The 21,255-nt window shown below is 37.7% G+C and overlaps 1 protein-coding gene across 8 annotated transcripts in view; it reads left to right on the top strand.

The window, feature by feature from the left end:
* Positions 1 to 18,649, top strand: part of ATP11B (ATPase phospholipid transporting 11B (putative)) — a 121,062-nt gene extending 102,413 nt beyond the window's left edge. For 4 of the 8 annotated variants that reach the window (XM_035274589.3, XM_035274591.3, XM_035274598.3 and 1 more), the window contains 2 exons: positions 10,468 to 10,601; positions 14,796 to 18,649. In XM_035274589.3, coding sequence (XP_035130480.1) covers positions 10,468 to 10,601; positions 14,796 to 14,845 — 184 coding nt within the window. In that variant the 3' untranslated portion in view covers positions 14,846 to 18,649. Of the gene's footprint in view, positions 1 to 2,655; positions 2,782 to 3,334; positions 3,459 to 10,467; positions 10,602 to 14,795 lie in introns of all 8 variants that reach the window. The other 4 variants (XR_013527022.1, XR_013527023.1, XR_008476575.2 and 1 more) reach the window with 3 other exon arrangements.
* The last annotated feature ends 2,606 nt before the right edge of the window (positions 18,650 to 21,255 follow it).

The raw sequence follows: 21,255 nt of genomic DNA on the forward strand, positions 1-21,255 counted from the left end.
TGTTCATTTGAATTTTAAATTCTTATTTATTCTCAAGGTGTCTAATCTTTGTGTTCATTTTATCAAATGGATGGGTTTTACAAAGCACCGCTTAACCTTCTATAAAACTCTGAGTTCATAACATTGAGCTGTGTAAAGATTTACTGAACCTTTCAAGTTTTTTATTATTAGCTTCAAGTTGAGAAAAAGTTGTACTTCGAGTTACAGTGGTGTAATAATTTTAGATGAGAGTCCAAATGGGTGTTTAAGTGGTAGGCAACTAAACTTTATATTTAAAACAAGAACTGAAGTAAAACAACGATTGACCTTCACTTTTGGCAGACCCAAATATATGTATCACAGTTTTATCTGTAGGTGACTTTAAAAGCAGTAGCTTTCTATCACATTTTTGAACATCTAATTATTTAACTCTAAAGCAAAAGGAGAGCTCATTATTTAAAAGCACACTCTAGCCCACTCTTTTGTCATATAAAGATAACTTTTGTATTTTGAATAATTAGGAAGTCATATTTTCACATTTCATATTAGCTTAAACCACATTTTTTGAGCAAAGCTAGACTTAATGGAGAAAGGAGATCATAAAGATCACAGCTTCTGTAATACTCTAATAAAACAGTAAGCTGAACATTCATGTGCAAAAGACCACAGTGAGAGCAGGATGTTGGTGAGTTGATCCTCCTGCAAGCCACTGTCCAGTCAGGTGTGGAACGAGTGGAAACGAACACTGTTCAGAGAGCGGCAGATCTGAATGCTGGTGCTGCAGTTGCTGCTACTCCCAGTGGGCCCTAACCAAGTCACTTCAGCCTCCAGGTTCTTCACCTGTCAGATGGTCATTTTATATACTGTGGTCTGTTTATTTACCATCAGCATTAAAGACAACACAAAGAAGAAATACTGTGCTCAGCTGAAAGACAGGCACAGAAAATAGTTACTCAAATTGAGCAGCGAGTGACCACTAGGTGGGCATTTGTTCATAGCTGTATAGAGTACAGGTGCTCATATACCTCTTTCTGCTGATGCGGCCTTGGAATTTTGAATGCATCAATTTTTTTTTTTTTTGAGACGGAGTTTCGCTCTTGTTACCCAGGCTGGAGTGCAATGGTGTGATCTCGGCTCACCGCAACCTCTGCCTCCTGGGTTCAGGCAGTTCTCCTGCCTCAGCCTCCTGAGTAGCTGGGATTACAGGCACACGCCACCATGCCCAGCTAATTTTTTGTATTTTTAGTAGAGATGGGGTTTCACCATGTTGACCAGGATGATCTGATCTGTTGACCTCGTGATCCACCCGCCTCAGCCTCCCAAAGTGCTGGGATTACAGGCGTGAGCCACCGCGCCCAGCCCAAATGCATCAATTTTTTTTAACTGCATTGAGCAATATCCCATGGGTATGATCCATAATAGCGTAACTACTCGTGACAGCGAGGAAAACTGTATGGATATCAGATATCTTTAAAAGCTTTCAAATCTTGACAAGTTACTATTTCTTAGGAACAATTAAGGCCAGGCGCAGTGGCTCACGCCTATAATCCCAGCACTTTGGAAGGCCATGGTAGGTGGATCACTTAAGGTGAAGAGTTTCGAGGCCATCCTGGCCAACATGATGAAACCCCATCTCTAGTAAAAATACAAAAATTAGCTAGGCATGGTGGCCGGCACCTGTAATCCCAGCTACTTAAGAGGTCGGGACAAGAGAATCGCTTGAAGCCAGGAGATAGAGGTTGCAGTGAGCCAAGATCATGCCACTGCACTCTATCCTGGATAACAGAGCAGGACTTCTTCTTAAAAAAAAAAGATTAATACAAAACTATTAACAATTTTCTTTTGAATAAAACAAAGCTCATTTTGAGTATTTTCCCTTCCCCTCTTCCCTTGTATTATAGGCAGAGCTATTAAGATATCTTCACATAGACTTACTATACTCTTGAAACCAAGGAATTCTGCTTATTTTTTGTTTGTGTCAGAAATTCATCACAGCATCTTTCATAGAAATATTTATTGGTCAGTCTTGGGAAAATATGTAGAGATGAGGCAAAATTGATTTTTATTCATTAAGGATATTTTCTTGTAATTTAATAAGATTTAAAATAAGGATGTCTGTGGACACATATTAAATTGCCTCCAAAAGTCTCTAATGCAAATACAGAAAAAGAACTGAAATTTATATAAATTATTAACCCTCATTAAAAATCTATTTAATTGAGGATTAAATTTCTTTTGTTAACAGATAGATCAGGTAAGCCCTTTACACACATGTTCAATATTTCTGAGGTCATGAAGTCCAGTTAGAGTAGAGAAGTCTTCTGAGAAGGGAAGTAGGAAAGGTGAAAAATTGGACATGCCTTTGCAATAAGTACCCTGAATCTTGGTGGCAAACGAATTTAATAGAAGAACTGAATTGTATTCAAAGAAACTTAGCTGTAATATATGTTTAGTTAGAGCTTTGTGCACTAGAGAATCGTGGCTTTATTTTGTTTGCTTGTGTTTACCTTAAGACGTTTCTGTTAGCCCTCTTTTGTGACAGTAACTGTGCTGTTGTTTGAACATTCTTTTGTGCCTCAGATTGTGGATGCCAGCTTGTTGCTTTGATTTTAAACCTGTATATGGTGAAGAGTATCATTCTGTAATATGAGACTTGTTGCTTTTTTGTCCTTCCAGATGGAAGAAGATCAGGGTTCAGTCAGCTCAGCATATGAATTTGCTGAAAGCCAGCACAGAGGGGAGGACAGTAGGCACCTGCTAGCTGAGGCTTGCAGCCAGCAGGACGGGTGTTGCGTGCACTAGGTAGTACCGCGCCGGACCTTCCCGGGACTCAGCCGCTAAGTTCTCATGCTTGGGGGGCATGTTGTGGGACACCTGACCTGACATTTCCATTTCTTTACTAATTTCTTCACTGTCCCTCATATGTTGTTGTGGTTTTGTTGTTTTCCTTTTTTGTGGTCTTTACATTTTTTGTATGTCCATCCCTGAAAATTTTATCAATCACTCTTTAGAGTTTCAAAGATAAATCAGACTTCACCTTACAATGTAACCTCTAAAGATACTCTCACAACCTGTTGTCTTACATTCAAGAAAATACTCCTTTTCACTTCTTTTTTTGAAAATATCATGCTATTTCTATTATCTCTGAAATCATTTTCCCCTTGAAATTGTAGTTGTGTATCATTTACCCATCTTAATGTAGTTACATACTGAGTTACTTATCTAAGCTCACCTCTTAAGTTGAATGATCAAAGAGTAGGGTGCTTAGACTTAGTACTGAGAAATTCGCTACTGACAGATACTCAACAAACTTTCCATTCTTTTCATAATTTTTTCCTTTTTTCCTTTGAGACAGGGTCTCATTCCATCGCCCAGACTGGAGTGCAGTGGCACGATCATGGCTCACTGCATCCTTGATCTCCTCGGCTCAAGTGGTCCTCCCACCCCAGACCCCTCTCCCCCAGTAACTGGGACTACAGGTGCGTCCCACCATGACCAGCTAGTTTTTTGTGTTTTTTGTGGAGATTGGGTCTCGCCATGTTGCCCACACTGGTCTCAAACTCCTGGGCTCAAGCAATCCACCTGCCTCGGCCTCCCAAAGTGCTGGGATATAGGCATGAGCCACCACACCTGGTTCATAAATTTTCATAGTTGTACCTTTCTAATAAAAAATAATAAGAATTGATGAGAGCTTGATTTTCTCTTTTGAGGAATAAACCCTAACCACCATTTCTAGAACTAACTGGGATATGCAGAATATTTTGATTGGTAGTAATTATGGAGGATAAAATTTCCTGCCAATAATAGTTATATTATTTAGACTAATTGCCATTTTATTTATTGTAATTACTAGTCAAAAAAGTGCTATTGTCTTATATGGGATAAGCAGTGGTGAAACTAAGTCACTTGAAGATTGTAAATGTTTTAACAACACTATAAATCAGACCCTGGAACAGGTAGAATAATGTAAAGAATCTGAACTATTCTATAAGATACGGTTTTTAAATTAGATTACTTTAGCGGATTGCCCTAAATGAAAAATTAATCAGCCCTGTTATTATTATCAGTTGAAATGATATTCAGAAGAATTCTGAATTTTTGTTTGTTTTGGTATGCTTCATATGATTATATTTACAGTATAATTCTCTTGTGCCTTGCTGTAGAAAGGTGTTTAGTTTTTTTTAATATGCTCTGATCAAGCTCCAAAGAAAGCTCATGTGAAGAGCTTGCTGGGAAAAGAGCCAGAGTTGCCTAGGATTTATGTTATACCCTGGGTAGTCTACAAAGCAGATAATCTACTTGGGACCTGACAATATGGGAACTATAAAATTGTGTCCTCTGTGATCAAAGCTGCCCACACATTTGAGTTCTAATGGATATTTCATAAGATGTGAATCTAGTACTGCTTTGCTTTAATATGTCCATTAAATGGGTTCTTAGACTGTTCCCATTAAATAATGGGGGCCTTCTTACAGTGACTTTTGCAAAGGAATGATAAGTGAATTCTTACACCCTATGACATTAAGTAATCCTCTGCATTAAATTTGGAGATTTTATCGTTTTTCACAGGTATTAATTTCTTTCCCACCTAAACTACAAATTCCTAATCCTGTGTTGTTATTTGTGTAACCAGTAGAATAAGTACATCATTAAAACAAAAGGCCCTTAGTCCTCTTTCAAACTAGGAATAAGCCAAATTATCAACATAAATTTACCTAATCAGTATAATTCTGATCATATTCTTATTTTCTTCTTCTTCTTCTTTTTTTTTTTTTTTTTGACATAGAGTCTCACTCTGTTGCCCAGGCTGTAGTACAGAGGTACCATCTCGGCTCACTGCAACCTGTACCACCTGGTTCAAGCAATTCTCCTACCTCAGTCTCCCAACTAGCTGGGACTACACATACAGCTAATTTTTGTATATTTAGTAGAGACAGGGTTTCGCTTTGTTGGCCAGGCTGGTCTCGAACTCCTGGCCTCAAGTGATTCTCCCTCCTTGGCCTCCCAAAGTTCTGGGATTACAGATGGTGGCTCCCAGCCCATATTCTTATTCTCATAGTTAAATTTATGTAATACATACAGAAATCTCCTTCTCTCAAGAAATCCGTAAAAGACAATATGGAAGTATTTTATAATATTTCTAAGTTGTTTATTTTTCTTAGGGGAAGGAGAGAGGAAAGGAAGTTTAGGAAAGTGAATATAAGCTTAAAGAATGTTTTGGAGAAACAGGCCTTGAGTAAGACATACCAGTTACCCAGATTTCATCACTACACGGCTATCTCCGTTGCAATTCTGAATAATGAGATGAAGCACATTACTTGTTTTAGAGATTTTATGATTCTTAATCAGATTGGGAAATCAGTAATATTTGATGACTTGATTTTACATTAAAAAGAAAAACATTTCCTTAAACACAAACCTCTTGTTTTTTCATTTTTGTTTTTATACTTAGAGTTTGAAGCTTCTTTCCAAATAATTCCCTTAAGACTGTGCAAGGTGCTTACTTTGATTATTATAAAACACCTGTGGCCATGTGCAGTGGCCTTTAATCCCAGCACTTTGGAAGGCTGACGTGGGCAGATCACAAGGTCAGGAAATCAAGACCATCCTGGCTAATGTGGTGAAACTCTGTCTCTACTAAAAACACAAAAATTAGCTGGGCGTGGTGGCACATGCCAGTAGTCCCAGCACCTTAAGAGGCTGAGGCAGGAGAATTGCTTGAACCCCTGAGGCAGAGGTTGCAGTGAGCTGAGATCATGCCTCTGCACTCCAGTTTGAGCAACAGAGCGAGACACTGTCTCAAAAAATAAAACACCTTTAAGGTTAAAAGACCTAGTGTGGTTAATTGTTGGACAGTTATTATCTAAACTTACAAAAACAAAAACCTTTATTTGATTTGCTAGAATGTCATAGGCATGACTAAAAAAGTGTTAGAAATGTAAGACATTTTTCTAAAATGTATAAGATTTAAGGAAGGTTGTAAGGTTTCAGGAAAGTAATTTTGTATAAGCAATAAGATAAATATCTAAGTGTTTACTGTCATTGATAGGAAAATAATGGAAATAAAAGCAGTGAGCCAGAATTTATTTCAAAAGGCAGTTTCTGTGAAGATGAGCATTTGTATTAGCTGTGTGTAGTCATGTTGAATAGACATAGTTGTTTTGCTTGACAGCCTTTTTAGCACTATATTATATGGTCATTCCTGGGAGCAAGTGTGGTAGAAAGTGAGGCTTACCAATCAAAACTTCTGATAAATTAAAGGTGACCTCTTGGTATCACCCAGTATGCTCTCACTCCCATTACTGTCATTTTTAAGTGGTCTCCCAAAAAAGGTAATGATTTCCTCTCCTTACTTTGAATGAAAAGAGCTCTAAATGCTCCATTCCATTCCCCTTCCCCCAATTAGATTGGCAGCTATGGCTACACAGGTATTCTGGCCAAGCTCCCAGTTCCTGAATATTGAGATCAAAGATGTATATGTGGGAAAGTAGTAGAGCTTGGAGGTTTGCTAAAGAACATACAGCATTTTCTATAGATGGCTTTACAGAAACAGCCGACGTTCAGGTGAGGCCGAGTGTGGTGGCTCATGCTTGTAATCCTAGCACTTTGGGAGGTTGATGTGGGCAGATTGCCTGAGCTCAGGAGATCAGGACCAGCCTGGGCAACATGGTAAACCCCGTCTGTACTAAAATACAAAAAATTAGCTGGGTGTGTTGGTACGTGCCGGTAGTCCCAGCTGCTCAGGAGGCTAAGACATGAAAATTGCTTGAACCCAGGAGGAGGTTGCAGTAAACTGAGATCGCACCACTGCACTCCAGCCTGGGCAACAATGAGACTCAGTTACAAAAAAAAAAAAAAAAAAAAAAAAAAAAAGCAGCTCTTTTTTTTTTTTTTTCCTTTAAAGGAAAAAGGAAACATATACAAATTATATAGACACAAAAATATATTTAGTTCAAAAGGTGATATGAAGAAGTCATTTCTTAAAATTTTTGACATTTCAAGATGTTTACGTTCTCTGTTGGGATGTCCTTATTTTAATAACTGTCCTTCAGTTTTAAAGTGAAGGATGACAAGGCTCAGTAGCTCACCTCACACCTGTAAGCCCAGCACTTTGAGAGGCTGAGGTGGGAGGACCACTGGAGGCCAGGAGTTTGAGACCAGCCTGGGCATTATAGTAAGAGCCTGTCTCTACTAAAATTAAAAATTAGCCTGACATGGTGACGCACACCTGTAGTAGCTACCCAGGAGGCTGAGGTGGAAGGATTGCTTGAGCCCAGGAGGTTGAGGCTGCGGTGAGCCATGATTGACCATGCCTCTGCACTCCAGCTTGGGTGACAGAGGAAGACCCTGTCTCTAAAAGTAAGATAAAGTGAAAGATGATGAACGCACATAATTACGTAAGGTCAGATCCAGACCAGGGCAGTGTCTTGCACATACATGGATATTCAAATGCTGGTTCCCTTCTGGGTGTCATCCTCGATGAATCCCTCCCAGTCGACACATGTTAAACTAAAAAATGTCAGACAAGATCCTTGCTCTTCTGAGTTTCTGGTTTAGTTATCCCCAAATAAATGTGGTAAAGGATGAGTTTGGTATTTTCTTGTTTTCATTTCCAGTTCATCTTGAGCCAGTGCTTTTACAAATACAATAAAAATAAATTATAGGAAAACAAAATCTAAAAGATACATAAACTCCAATTTTTAAATTATTGAATTTAACAGTTATAAACATATTTTGTCCAACTGCTGTAAAAATTTCTAAACTTTTATTCTCACAGATTAGAAATGCTTATTTCTTTATGGGCTGGTAACAGTGTTTATGGATCAGCATTGATCCATGGATCACACCTTGAGTCACCACTGGTCTTTTTGCAAGGGGACAGTACCACTCCCTTACACTTAGGCTAAGCTTGTGCTGAATACACACTGCACTGCTGCCCACACATAGTCACTTTCTCTCCTCAGCCAGCCTGGAATATCCTTTCTCCCCATCTCCTGCTATTGAAATGCCCCCAAGTCCTTTAAGATGTACTTTAAATGCCACCTTTTCCATCAGATCTTCATGCCCTCCCTCCAGTCTACTAACGGCAGCTGGGTTTGAGCTTTCCCTCCTGTTTTCTGAGCAGTCTTCCTCTTAGAAGGCAGGATGGTGGCATGGTAAAGGGGGTGGGCTCTACAGCATTCAAGCCCCCGCTGGCGTGGGCGACCTTGAACAAATTGTTAACTGTTTCCTCATCTGTAAACTGGGGGTGATCATGGTGCCTATTCCTAAGGGCTGTTATAAGTTTTCAGTGAGACAGTCGGCGAGAAGAATCTTACGTAGTCGCTGGGGCATGTGTGGTGAGCACTCCATTAACGCAACTGCTGTATTGGTGTGTCTTCTTGACTTGTCGCCTCCAACCTTCTTCCTTACCTTTTGCTCAGCTGATTGAGCACAGGTTAGTATCTCCTGTGGAAACTGGCACAGGACCTTGGCTCAGTAAATAGAAGCTTAAGTGCTTGTGCCAATTAAGTGATGCAAATAAGTGAAATAGAATCGGACAAAGAGATGACTCATAATTGGAGAGGTAAGGGAAGTTTCATGGAGACGGTGGGATTTAAGCTGAACCCTGGCGTAGGGTCAGCATTCTGACCCTGATTGATGGCAAGCCCTGACACTTGCCCACAGGCCAGGAACACTGCCTGGTTGGCTGGAGTGGAGCCTGTACCAGAGCACTGGGAAGCAGAGCAGGAAAGGCAGCCTGGGGTCAGGCTGGAAAGCCTTCAAGGCTTCATGGGTGTAGGGCTTTATCCTCTGATCGTGTTGGAGTCCTGGAGTCCGGGTTGCTACAAGGGGTAGATTTAAGATTGGGAAAACTGAAGCCCAGGGACCCAAAGAGGAAACTGGAAAACTGATGAAATCCTGTTACCTAAACCAGCATTTCCTAAACTATTCCTCTGAATATGAATGATCCTCCTGGTGCTGCTTAATGTTTCCTGGTTGGGGTTTGGGGCTGTAGATTTCTCCCACTAAGAAAATGAGTGGGAGAATTGAGATACCTCAGGCTTCCCCCATGCAGATGATCATGTGTCCTGACTTGACAATCCTCTACTTTAAAAGTCTGTTTAGAACTTTGTTAAATTGATGTTTCCCAAATTTAATTGAACACAGAAGCTTTTTTTTTCTTTATGAAATGTCTGTAAATGTCTCAGAAAACAGTTTAAGAAACTGCCCTAAACAGTCCTAAACTAAGAGTATTGTAATGAAAGAACAAGTCAAGTTTGGCTCTTTCTCAAGTGCTTGGGCAGTTGCCAGATAAGAACCATGTTGTTTCACACTTTGTGGTGTTGGGCAGAATCTTCTGAGCAGGGATCTTGCAGGACATCAGCCGTTGCTTACATTCAGAACGCCAGGTTGTGTCTGTTCCACCTCTCTGTCTCTCTCATTTGTTGTGAGCATCTCTACAAACGTCCTCTGTTGCCTGCGCCCTGCACATGGTGATTCCCAACCTTCCTGGAAGCGCAACCCTCCATTTCTCTCCTCCTCCTCTATCCTCAAAAGATGTGCTATGCAGGATGCTATATATGTAAAAGAAAGTGAATTAAGTTTTTTAAAAAAACCAACAGCACTTGAAAAATGTAGGAGCATCCTTGACAAGTAAAACCAGAGTTGGGGTTCATCCAGCTGCGTGGTCACACCATTCCCCCTCATTTTAGCTCAGTTCACATTGTTAGGAGTATGGAATACAATTACCTTGCTGGGCTATTTATGCCTGAATCAACCTAAATCTTGCATACTCTCAGAAAGTAATTCAGTTTCAAATCTCAATGCTACTACTTGTTCACTTGTTTCCTAAATATTAATCTCTGTGCCATCGGCTAACTGTTAAAAAGCAGGGTGAGCTGATGATGGGATGATTGCCACTTAAAAGTTTTTAGCAATTTATCATAGATGATGCTTTTTTTAAAGATAAGTGTGGAGTGGTTATCTATAGAGTGCTTAGAACCTGGCACTAGTAAAGCATACATAGTGTTTGCTTGTTGTTATTTAAGACTGGGGCTAGGTCCTGCCTACTTGGTATTTCCCAGTCTTTGAGATAGTTCATATTCCACTTATCTCAGTTGCTAGACATTTTCAATTGAAATTGCAGGAGCACTTCACCTAAACAAAAACTACATGAAGAATTAGAATTCATTACATTCCTGAGTGATTGATGTAAATCATTTTGACCATAATAAATGATTAAAATATTGAAAAAGATTTAAATAATATCTAGCTTCTTAATTTATATAATTATTTTACCAAACCTCTAATTTAGGATGCAGGGCTTTAAAATAATTTTGGATGGTTATACTCTAGTAAATTAAAGCCCTTATATTTCCCATATTATAGAAAAATGTGTATTTATATATGTTACCTTTGATTTGAAAGTGCTTGGTGTAATTTTGTAATGCTTTTCAGAAGTCCAGATTTTTAAACAACTAATACTTTCTGCTTCGTCTCCCCCAGCTTACTGAAACAAATGCAGGTATCAAGTGCTTGGACTCCATGTGCTGTTTCCCGGAAGGAGAAGCAGCGTGCGCATCTATTGGAAGAATGCTGGAACGAGTCATGGGAAGATGTAGTCCGACCCACATCAGCAGGTGTGAAATCTCTCTAAGTAGCCTTTGCTGCAAATGAGTATCCTATCTGGAACAGGATGAACCTGCAGCTCTAGATACCTAATAAGTCAGCAGCTGCTTTTATCAACTAAAGCAGGAAGTCTGCTATTTATTAGCTGTCTTTAGTGGTAGATTTCACTTTGTGGCTTTGGGGTTAGCGCTTTTTCACTCACAAAGGAAGAGAAAGCACCTTTGAAGAGACTTCATCTAATGGATAAAAAATTGTTTCATAATCTTTCTAAACTGTGCTCAGTAGGATGTGTATATGGTACTCTTATGGTTTGTATAACTTTTTTAAATTATACATATACTATTTCCTGCTTTTTACTTTTTATTCTTTTTGCTTTTTGTCCTTACAAAATAATCTCAACATAACAGTGAAGTCCAAAGGCTTTTCTTTTCTTACTCTTTATGTATATTTTCCAGTCACGTATTTGAGGTTTTGAGGTATTTATAAACACAAAAGATTGTATTTCTGCTCCCCTGCCTCTTCTTATGTCTGTAATGACGTTTCGAAATGAGTCGTTACTTTTAATTTCTTTTGCTTGGTACTTACTGTCTAATTAAAAATATATGAGTTAGAACAGGTGCCTGCTGTCATGCACCATAACAAAAAAATACCATCTTTTGGTAAACACCATTTAAAATTTATTTATATGTGCAATGAATTGATTTATTCATACATTTTCCCAGGAGTTACATCACTATTTAGAGGATGTAAGGGGGTAGAAATAGCTTTTTCTGCACTTGGTGTTCTTTAGGTGAATGATACCATACTGTCAACATCAGGGCAGCAGTACACGGTATGCATGGAGGGTACAAATGGGCAGGGAGAGACGTTAGTTCCCCTTGTCCCAAACATACTTCATGAATGTCAGCCATTTCTGTATGCGCCAGGGCTTGGAAACTACCCCAGGAACAGGTTATAAAGAGTGAAGAAGGCAATACTGTTACCTACTGAAAAAAATGATTTTTATTGTTTGCTTAGCTTTGTGTTTTAAAAACACGACGAGTATGATATCATTCATCTATTATAAAATTCAGGTAACTTTTACTGGTGAGCTTTCCCACTTTACCTTAAGCCTGACTGTGTATTTATGATACAGTTAAACTTAAAAATAGCATTCTTATGTTAACATAATGTCTGTGGTTTGAATCCCCATTTATTCTGACTTGATTATAAAATGATCTAAAATATTTCCATAATGCTGTGATACCATTTTGCAGTAATTTCATTCCATGTAGAAGGGTGAGCACTTAAACTCTGGGACTTTGTTATGATTTATATAATTGTATTATAAAATGTAGCTCTGTCATGTACCTAGGCCAGCAAGTTTCCCAAAGGAAGTTCCAGAAGAGCTTGATTTATAATAATATTTTACCTAATAATACAGCTTGATTGCAGAGACTCAAGATAGGAGTTAGACTAAGATGCAGTAGAACCTCTACAGAATGTTTTCAGTTTCTGCTTCAATGGAAATTTCTCTTTAATGACAATACACGTTTTTGTTAATGATTTTCTTAACACTAGAATTTTTAATGAGCCCCAAATTTTTTCTGCTGTATACATATATCCATTTTCTTGGTGCCAATTATGTGGGTAATATGCCCGCACTATTCTTTATGTAGCCATTTGAGGCAGCATTACCCCTTTTGAACCTGCCCCAGGAGGTGTTGAATTGACTTTGACATGTTCTCTTGAAGGTAGCTGTTATCATCTCTACTTCTTTTCACTTAAAATTGGGCTATATTCTTTGTGTCTGAATTTTTTTATTCTAATAAAATGTTTAACTTAGTAATTAGTATCATATTTGACAGACTATAAATGCCCTTCCAGTTTTGTCCAGCATCACAGGTTATATTAATACTATTATTTACTATTATATATATCACATCACAGGTTATATTAATACTATTATTTACTATTATATATATTACTATTATTTTCTTACCTTTTTCCTCATGTGAATAATCTAGAAAGTCCTTTCAGATCTGTTCATTCTTTTCTAGGGGATAAAGTCATATGATAACACCAAGCTACCTGGTGCTTTTCAAGGGCTATGTGAAAATTGCCATAGATGCAGTAAGATGATATTTAAACCTTCAAAGTCATTTTGATATATAGAGTTCTGTTTTTGCTTTTTACATATAATTATATTTGTGAAATGTGTTGGGCATTTCCATTTTGACTCTAGAGCAGCATCTAGTCTATATTTCTATTTCGTGTCTAATTGAAAAGGTAGGGCAAGGCTGAGACTGCCACTGCAAAATGTAGAAGTCCTTGGCTGTTTGTCCAATTGACATACTAAACTCGAGAGTAATGGGCATCATTTGAGAAATACCACCAGTGTTTTTTTTTATGACAGATTTCTTGGTGGTTAAATTTTCACCATTCAGGCACAGAAATTCAACTTACGTTTTACTAATTGATGTTGTCAGCAAAAGTATCCAGTATTGCAGGCTCAGTTTCAAAGGGAGCATCATGGTGCTATATAAAGGATATGCCATGTTGTACCCTAACGAACTGTTTTTCAGCAACAAAAGATTTTCTGTTTGTATATTACTAACAAGTTACTTTATCCTAATCAAAACTATCTTCTAAATAGAAAGTTGTTAGTAGTTAATATGTAATTGAAGTGTTTAATGTGTTCTGTCAAAAATTATATAAATTAAAAATGAAGGAGACTTTACCTAATAAGATTCTTCTGTGTAAGCCATGTGGACAGAAGAAAAACTCATGTAAAGTATTGGCAGTTTGAAACTGGACATCAGACTCCAGATAATTGGGGTATTGATAGTTGTTACAGTTAAAAGCATACTTTTCCCCCATAAATACTTACTCTTTAAGAAATTTTCATCTTCTCATTTTATTTATTCTACAAATACAAGTTGCCTAATATGTGTCAGACACAGTCCTAGATGCTAGAGAGGCAGTAGTGAACAAGCCCTTCCCTGACCTCAGATCCTGTTCAAGCTTTTCTAGAAAGTGGTCAAATTAAAGTTGAGCTACATACAAACTTAGCATCTCTGGGAAAGAGAAAATATTTGACCAGGGTGAATTGGGGCCTTTTTTTTTTTTTTTTGAGACGGAGTTTCACTTTTGTTACCAGGAGTGCAATGGCGCGATCGTCTCACCACAACCTCCGCCTCCTGGGTTCAAGCAATTCTCCTGCCTCAAGCCTCCCGAGTAGCTGGGACTACAGGCGTGCGCCACTATGCCCAGCTAATTTTTGTATTTGTAGTAGAGACGGGGTTTCACCATGTTGACCAGGATGGTCTCGATCTCTTGACCTTGTGATCCACCCGCCTCAGCCTCCCAAAGTGCTGGGATTATAGGCGTGAGCCACCGCGCCTGGAATTGGGGCCATTTTTAGTGCTCATCTCTTCCTGTAACATCTCTGTTTAGGGAAGGTGGGAGCCCTGGAGAAGTTAAACATAAAATGTATTTGTTGTTAAATGTGTTTAGTCTCAGAAGAAAGCAGCCTTTCACTTGGTAATCCTAATTTGTCCTTGAACTAGGTTGGTCTGTTTTAAGCATGGCAGGCCACTTTTGGTCTTGAGTTTTTTTCACTTAAATTAACTCAAGCTCATTTAAGTTTACAGCTGCACATAAAATATTATGTAATGAATTGCTTTAGGGCCTTATCATTCAGACAGCCGTTAACTTTTCCAGACCAGCAGAGAATCGTTTGTTCTTAGTTAAAACACTAGTGACCTACAGATGTCTTTGATAACTTTGGATATGTCATTCACTGCATTCAAGCTAATTATGCTAAAGTCTTTAGAATAAGATTTATAGCTGAAAAGAAATGATAGGAACATACTACTATTTCATTCCAAAGCTTTTGGTAAGTGAGATCTGGGTTTGTTTTTGTAAACTGAACTTCTCAGTAAAAGATTTTAAAAGCATTTCATGCTTTACTACATATTGAAACTGTTTTAATGCTAATGAATCTTTGAATTTTGGCAAATATTTTTATATGATGACTAGAGCATTATTTTTCCCAAGGTTTTATAGAATATAAAGTTTGGGCATTCAATACTAGGATGAAGAACCTCTCTTTAGCATTTAAATGAATCAGTCAGTGATTGCACTTGGGTCCTCAGTTTTACATTTTTTTCTCAATTAAAACATAGGTCCTGGTGAGCCAAACTTTTCTCTTATTGTTACTTTAGATCATGGAGTGCATCGGATCCTTTCTATACCAACGACAGGAGCATCTTGACTCTCTCCACAATGGACTCATCTACTTGTTAAAGGGGCAATAGTACTTTGTGGGAGCCATTTCACCTCCTTTCCCAAAATTCAGTGTGATCACTGTTAATGGCCACACTAGCTCTGAAATTAATTTCTGAAATCTTTATAGGAGTTTATACCCAGAGTTATAATGGCAAACAAACAGAAAGCTTTAATACAAGCCCCTCCCAGCACCCTCAGTTTGAATCTGAACATGTTAAAATTTGAGAATAAAGAGATATTTTTCATCTGTTTGGTTTGTCCCTTGTGCTTATGGGACTCCTGATGGCATTTCAGTCTGTTGCTGAGGCCATTATATTTTATTATAAATGCAGAAAAAAAAGATAAATCTTAGTAAAGTGTATTTTTTAGTATTAGCTTGCTTATTGACTCTTCTATTTAAATCTGCTTCATAAATTATGCTGAAAGTTTGCCTTGAGAACTCTATTTTTTTATTAGAGTTATATTTGAAGCTTTTCCTGGGAAAAGTTAATGTGAATACTGAGGAATTTTGGTCCCTCAGTGACCTGTGTTGTTAATTCATTAGTGTGTTCTAAGTTCACAGAGCAAATGAGGAGAATCATTTCCAGCTGTTACTTACGGCAGTATGGGGAGTAAATTTCTACCAATACCAATTCCTCTAACTGTACTATAACCCACAGCCTGTAAAGTTAGCCATATAAATGCAAGGGTGTATCATATATACAAGTCAGGAATCAGGTCCGTTCACCAAACTTCAAATTGATGTTTACTACCATTTCTGTGACAGAATATGAAGACCCTATAGTGGGTAAATTAGATACCATTGGCATATTATGAATTTAATATCTATCATTGGATCTTTTGCATGCTTTAATCTGGTTATCATATTTAAATTTGCTTTTTTTTCTCTTCACCTGAAGGCTCTGTGTATAGTATTTCATGACATCGTTGTAAAGTTTATATCAATAAAAAGATTGGACAGTATTTAAATATTGCAAATATGTTTAATTATACAAATCAGAATAGTATGAGTAATTAAATCTATAAAAAGAAGAAGAGCCTCTTTCTGTGGCCAACTTAGAATTGCTCTTCCTGTAAGCTAGATTCTAGAATAAAGGGTTTCAGTTAATAATCTTTTGATTTTCAGGTTACTCTATGTTATCTTAAGTTATAGGAAACTCCCACAATAAAGTAAATTCTGCCAGTGTCCCAGTGCAAGGCATATTTTCAGGTGTGGCTGTGGAATGTAAATTGTTAAAGTCTAAAATGCTGGTATCAGGTAACGGCAGCAATAAATTAAAATGCTGAGAATGATTCATCGGGTACATGTTACCATGTTACTGTAATTAACTCATTGCACTTCAGAACCAACTTCTATCCCGAATTGATCAGGTAGGTTCAGTGTTGTCATTTGTTTTTGTTTTATTGAAAAGTAATGTTGTCTTAAGATTTAGAAGTCATTATTAGCTTAAGAACTATTACCCAAGGCTGGGTGTGGTGGCTCATGCCTGTAATCCTAGCACTTTGGGAGGCTGAGGTGGGCGGATCACCTGAGGTCAAGAGTTCGAGACCAGCCTGACCAATATTATGAAACCCCATCTGTACAAAAATAAGCTGGGCATGGTGGCAGGAGCCTATAATTCCAGTGACTCAGTTGGCTGAGAAAGGAGAATTGCTTGAATCTGGGTGGTGGAGGTTGCAGTGAGCTGAGATCTCACATTGCACTTCGGCCTGGATGACAAAGCAAGACTTTGTCCCAGAAAAAAAAACCGTTACCCAGCCCTAAGCAAATAATGGTTGTATGCCTACTAAGAAAATGGTTAAATAAGATTTTACTAAGTTTTCCCTTAAAAATATCATTCCTTTATGGAGATTTATTGTGCAGCCCTAAGCTTCCTTCCCTTTTTATGAATATAAGACTTTTAGAATTGGGCTGGCAGGGAACGTATGGTAGAGACCAAAATTAAGACTTTCTTTGTTTGCTAGTAAACTCTTTTCTTACTAATGTAACATTTGTTCAGTGATGCAAGAATATTAAGTTATTAAGCTAAATATTAATTTTCAAAAATAGTCTTTTAACTTAGGTATTCCATAGTTGGATTTAGGAAGATCTGTTATTCTGGAAATACTTTAAAAGAATAATACAACATACAATGTGTACATTCACCAATTCATGTTCCAGAAAAGAACATACTGCAGATATATTCAGTAGAGTACGTTAGTGGAGGATAATATGGAAATTTGCTCATAAAATCTCATAAAATGTACACATAGCAAGGTGATATCAATAGGCCTGCGTTACATCTACATTACAGTGTTTATTTGCCATCAAATAAACTGAGTAGTGCACTAGACAAAGACTCCAAAGTCATAAAGTAGCCTGTGACCGACTGCAGCAAGACAAGAGGTCAGCTCACCTAAAATGGTGCTTAAAGTGTGATCGATGTAATTTTCTCTACTCACCATTTGAAGTTAAGGAGAACTTTATTTTTTAAAAAAAAAGAAATGGCATCCACTATTGTGCTTATCCTGAACTGTTACTCCAAATCCATTTCATTTTTAAAGCAAAATTACCTTGTAATTTTAGGAGAGTTTTCTATTTAAGAAAGTAACAATGCAGTCTGCAAGCTCTCAGTAGTTTTCTACTGCTGTGTTCATCTTGTAAAACTATTACTACAAAGTATCCCCTTTGCATATTTCTTTAAAATTCTTTGGAAATATGATGTTGATAGTTAACTTACCCTTATCTGCCAAAACCAGAGCAAAATGCTAAATATGTTATTGCTAATCAGTGGTCTCATATCTGTTTGCCTCACTTGCTTGCCTTTGCCTCGTCCGAGGGCTGTAAGCCTGAAGATAGTGGCAAGCACAAGTCAGTTTCCAAAATTGCCCCTCAGCTGCTCTAAGTGACTCAGCACCCTGCCTCAGCTTTCACAGGCATAGGCTCACCCTGGGTGAAGCAAAGTGTGGGCCGGGGAGAACTACAGCTACAAAGATCTGCTGTCAAGTTGAGAAAAAGGGAGAATTTATGGTCTGAATTTTCTGCCTTCCTTGGGTGTAAAGCTCATGATATACAAAAGCTTCCAGACCTGACCCACACCCAGGCACTATCCTGAACAGGAGACTTAACAGAGGCAAATCAACCTTAGGAAATGCCTGCATTCAGCCCTATTATTATTAGTCCCAGGACTGAGGTCATTTCTACTGCAAAAGATGGTGAGATTGAACTTACCTGATAGCTTGAGACTCCTGATAGGCAGGAGTCAAGGCCACTAGAAGATTGACAAGAGCCAAAAGTTTTAAAAATATGCTACTCTGAAAATCTCATGGAGGCTGTAGGAAAAGGGAAAATCTTCCATGTTGCTGTTTTTCCCATAAAGATCAGTTTGGGGTATGATATAAGCAGGTATTAATAAAAATAATACACCAAAGAGTTATGGTAAAATATGTTTTATTTTGATCCCCACTTATAGACATTTTACTTCTATTTTGAAATGAGTTACCTATTTTCACAAAAGTAAAACATTATTAAAGTGCTGTTTTATGTGAAATAACTTGAATGATGTTCCTATAAAAAACAGACCATACTAACGACATGTTTGTAATAATGGTGATTGTTAGATTTTCATGAGGAATGAGTATCTAGAAATACTGTAGCAATACTTAAATTTGGACCTGAGACACTGTGGCTGTCTAATCCTCTAAAAATTATCTGCATTGCCAGTAAATATGGTATACTTATTGTACAGCTCTCAGCAATTTTTTAAAGTTTATGAAGTTATATTTATCAAATAAAAATTTTCCTATATAATTAAAAGTGTTCCTTTATTTAAGCATTTTAAGCCTCTCTCTTCATCACAACCAGCACTGCCAAACTTGTTTCAGTTAAATTTTACTGTATTTACCCGTCACTGTAGTACAGGGATATCATTTATGCCTTTCACTGAGTGCAGTTTTTTAAAATGTAGTTTTTAACCCACGTTTTGTAGATCATCATCAGTATGACTGCTGGGAAAGGGTCTGATAGGAATGTACCAGCTGTAAAGACCAGCACACCTCAGCTGGAAATGCACCGTTTATGAAAAGCCAACCAGGAGCACTTGTGAATTTGGAAATGCCGTGGTTCAGAGAAAATGTGCTTTTGAAAAAAACGTAACTGATAGAATGTGTACTTATGTATAAAATAGTCCAGTTTCCTGACACCCGTTCACTGCTTCCTCGGTAGCCAGTCAGAACAGACTTAATTGACTAATCTACATCCGCTTTAAAAATTAAGCTGTTGTGTTTGCCCAGTTAGTATCTCCAAAGGATGACAATGCAGGTTTTATGTATTTTTGAGATGGAATAAGAATATCCTAGACAAATCAGTTTAGGCATCTGTTTTTATATTTAAAAAGGAGTGTTCGGACTATGGGCAATTACTGTCTTTAACTTCTAATGTACAAGTAGAACATGATGAATAATGAATAAAAAATTTAGGACAAAAAAATTAGAAGCATTTCACTAGAAAATTTAGTGAATTCAAAAATAATACAAGTTTTCTATTGAAGAGCTAACTGACTTAAAGAACAAGGCTATTGTAAATGGAGATAAAAGTCACCAAACTTCTCTATGAACAGAGCCAGGGAACCCCCTGATAAATCAAATTTTTAAATACTAATTTAAGGTAAGATGGTTTATATTCAAATATAACTTGTACACAGTAAAATGTATAGATTTTGGAATTACAGTTCAATTACTTTTGATAAATCTGTACACCTATGTAATCCTTATCCCAAACCAGGTTAAGAACTCTTCCATCAAAATTCCCTTGTGCCCTTTTGCAGTGAATTTATTCCTTTCTTGGTCCTGTTCCAGCAACCATTTTCTCATTTCTATTGTCATAGATTAGTTTTGCCTACTCTTGAATTTTATTGTAAATGAAATATACATTGTGTTTGCTTTTGTGTCTGGCCTTGTTCTTAGCATTTCCGTGAGATTTCATCCATGTGGTGCCAGGATCCGTGGTTTTGTTGCTTTTTGCTACTGAGTAGTGTTTCATTGCATGAACGTACCACAGTTTGTCCTTTCTCCTCTTTATGGGCATTTTTTTTTTTTTTTTACACTTTGGGGCTATTGTTAAATAAAGTTATTATGAACATTCTTTGTGGACGTACGTTTTCACTTCTTTTGTGAAATAACTAGAAGTCGAATTGCACAGTCCTAGGGTAGGTGTATGTTTATAACAGACTATCAAAAAGTTTTCCACAGTGGCTATATGTACTGTTTACACTCATGAGAGTTCCAGTTTCATATCCTTGCCAACATTTGGTGGTGTCTTTTTAATTTTATCCATTCTAATAGAGTATCTCACTATGGTTTTAACTTGCATGATGATGTTTAACCTTTTTGTTTGTTTTAAATATATATATTTTATTGCATTTTAGGTTCTGGGGTACATGGAAAGAACATGCAGGATTGTTGCATAGGTACCTACATGGCAATATGGTTTGCTACCTCCAACCCCATCACCTATATCTGGCATTTCTCCCCATGGTATCCCTCCCCAACTACTACCCCCCACAGTCCTTCTCCTTGTCCCCCCCAACAGACCCCAGTGTGTGATGCCCCCCTCCCTGTGTCCATGTGCTCTCATTGTTCACTACCTGCCTGAAAGAAAATGTGGTGCTTGATTCTCTGTTCCTGTGTCATTTTGCCAAGAATGATGGTTTCCAGATTCATCCATGTCTGCACAAGGGACACGAACTCATCGTTTTTTGTGGCTGCTCAGTATTCCGTGGTGTATATGTGCCACATATTCCCTGTCCAGTCTGTCATCAATGAGCATTTGTGTTGGTGCCAGGTCTTTGCTATTTTAAACAGTGCTGCAGTGAACATATGTGTGTCTATGTCCTTATAATAGAACGATTTATAATCCTTTGGATATATACCCAGTAATGGGATTGCTGGGTCAAATAGAATTTCTATTTCTAGATCCTTGAGGAATCGCCACACTGTCTTCCACAATGGCTGAACTAATTTACACTCCCACCAACAGTGTAAAAGTATTCCTCTTTCTCCACATCCTCTCCACCATTTGTTGTCTCTGTTTTTTTTAATGATCGCCATTCTAACTGGCGTGAGATGGTATCTCAATGTGTTGCATTTCTCTAATGACCAGTGATGATGAGCATTTTTTCATATGTTTCTTGACCTTATATATGTCTTCTTTTGAAAAGTTTCTGTTCATATCCTTTGCCCACTTTTGAATGGGTTTGTTTTTTTCTTGTAAATCTGTTTTAGTTCTTAGTAGATTTTGGGTATAAGTCCTTTGTCAGATGCGTAGATTGCAAATATTATTTCCCATTCTGTTGGTTACCAGTTCGTTCACTCATTGTTTCTTTTGCTGTGCAGAAGCTGTGGAGTTTGATTCGATCC

Source organism: Callithrix jacchus, chromosome 15 (genome assembly GCF_049354715.1).
Source record: "Callithrix jacchus isolate 240 chromosome 15, calJac240_pri, whole genome shotgun sequence".
Lineage (NCBI taxonomy): Eukaryota > Metazoa > Chordata > Mammalia > Primates > Cebidae > Callithrix > Callithrix jacchus.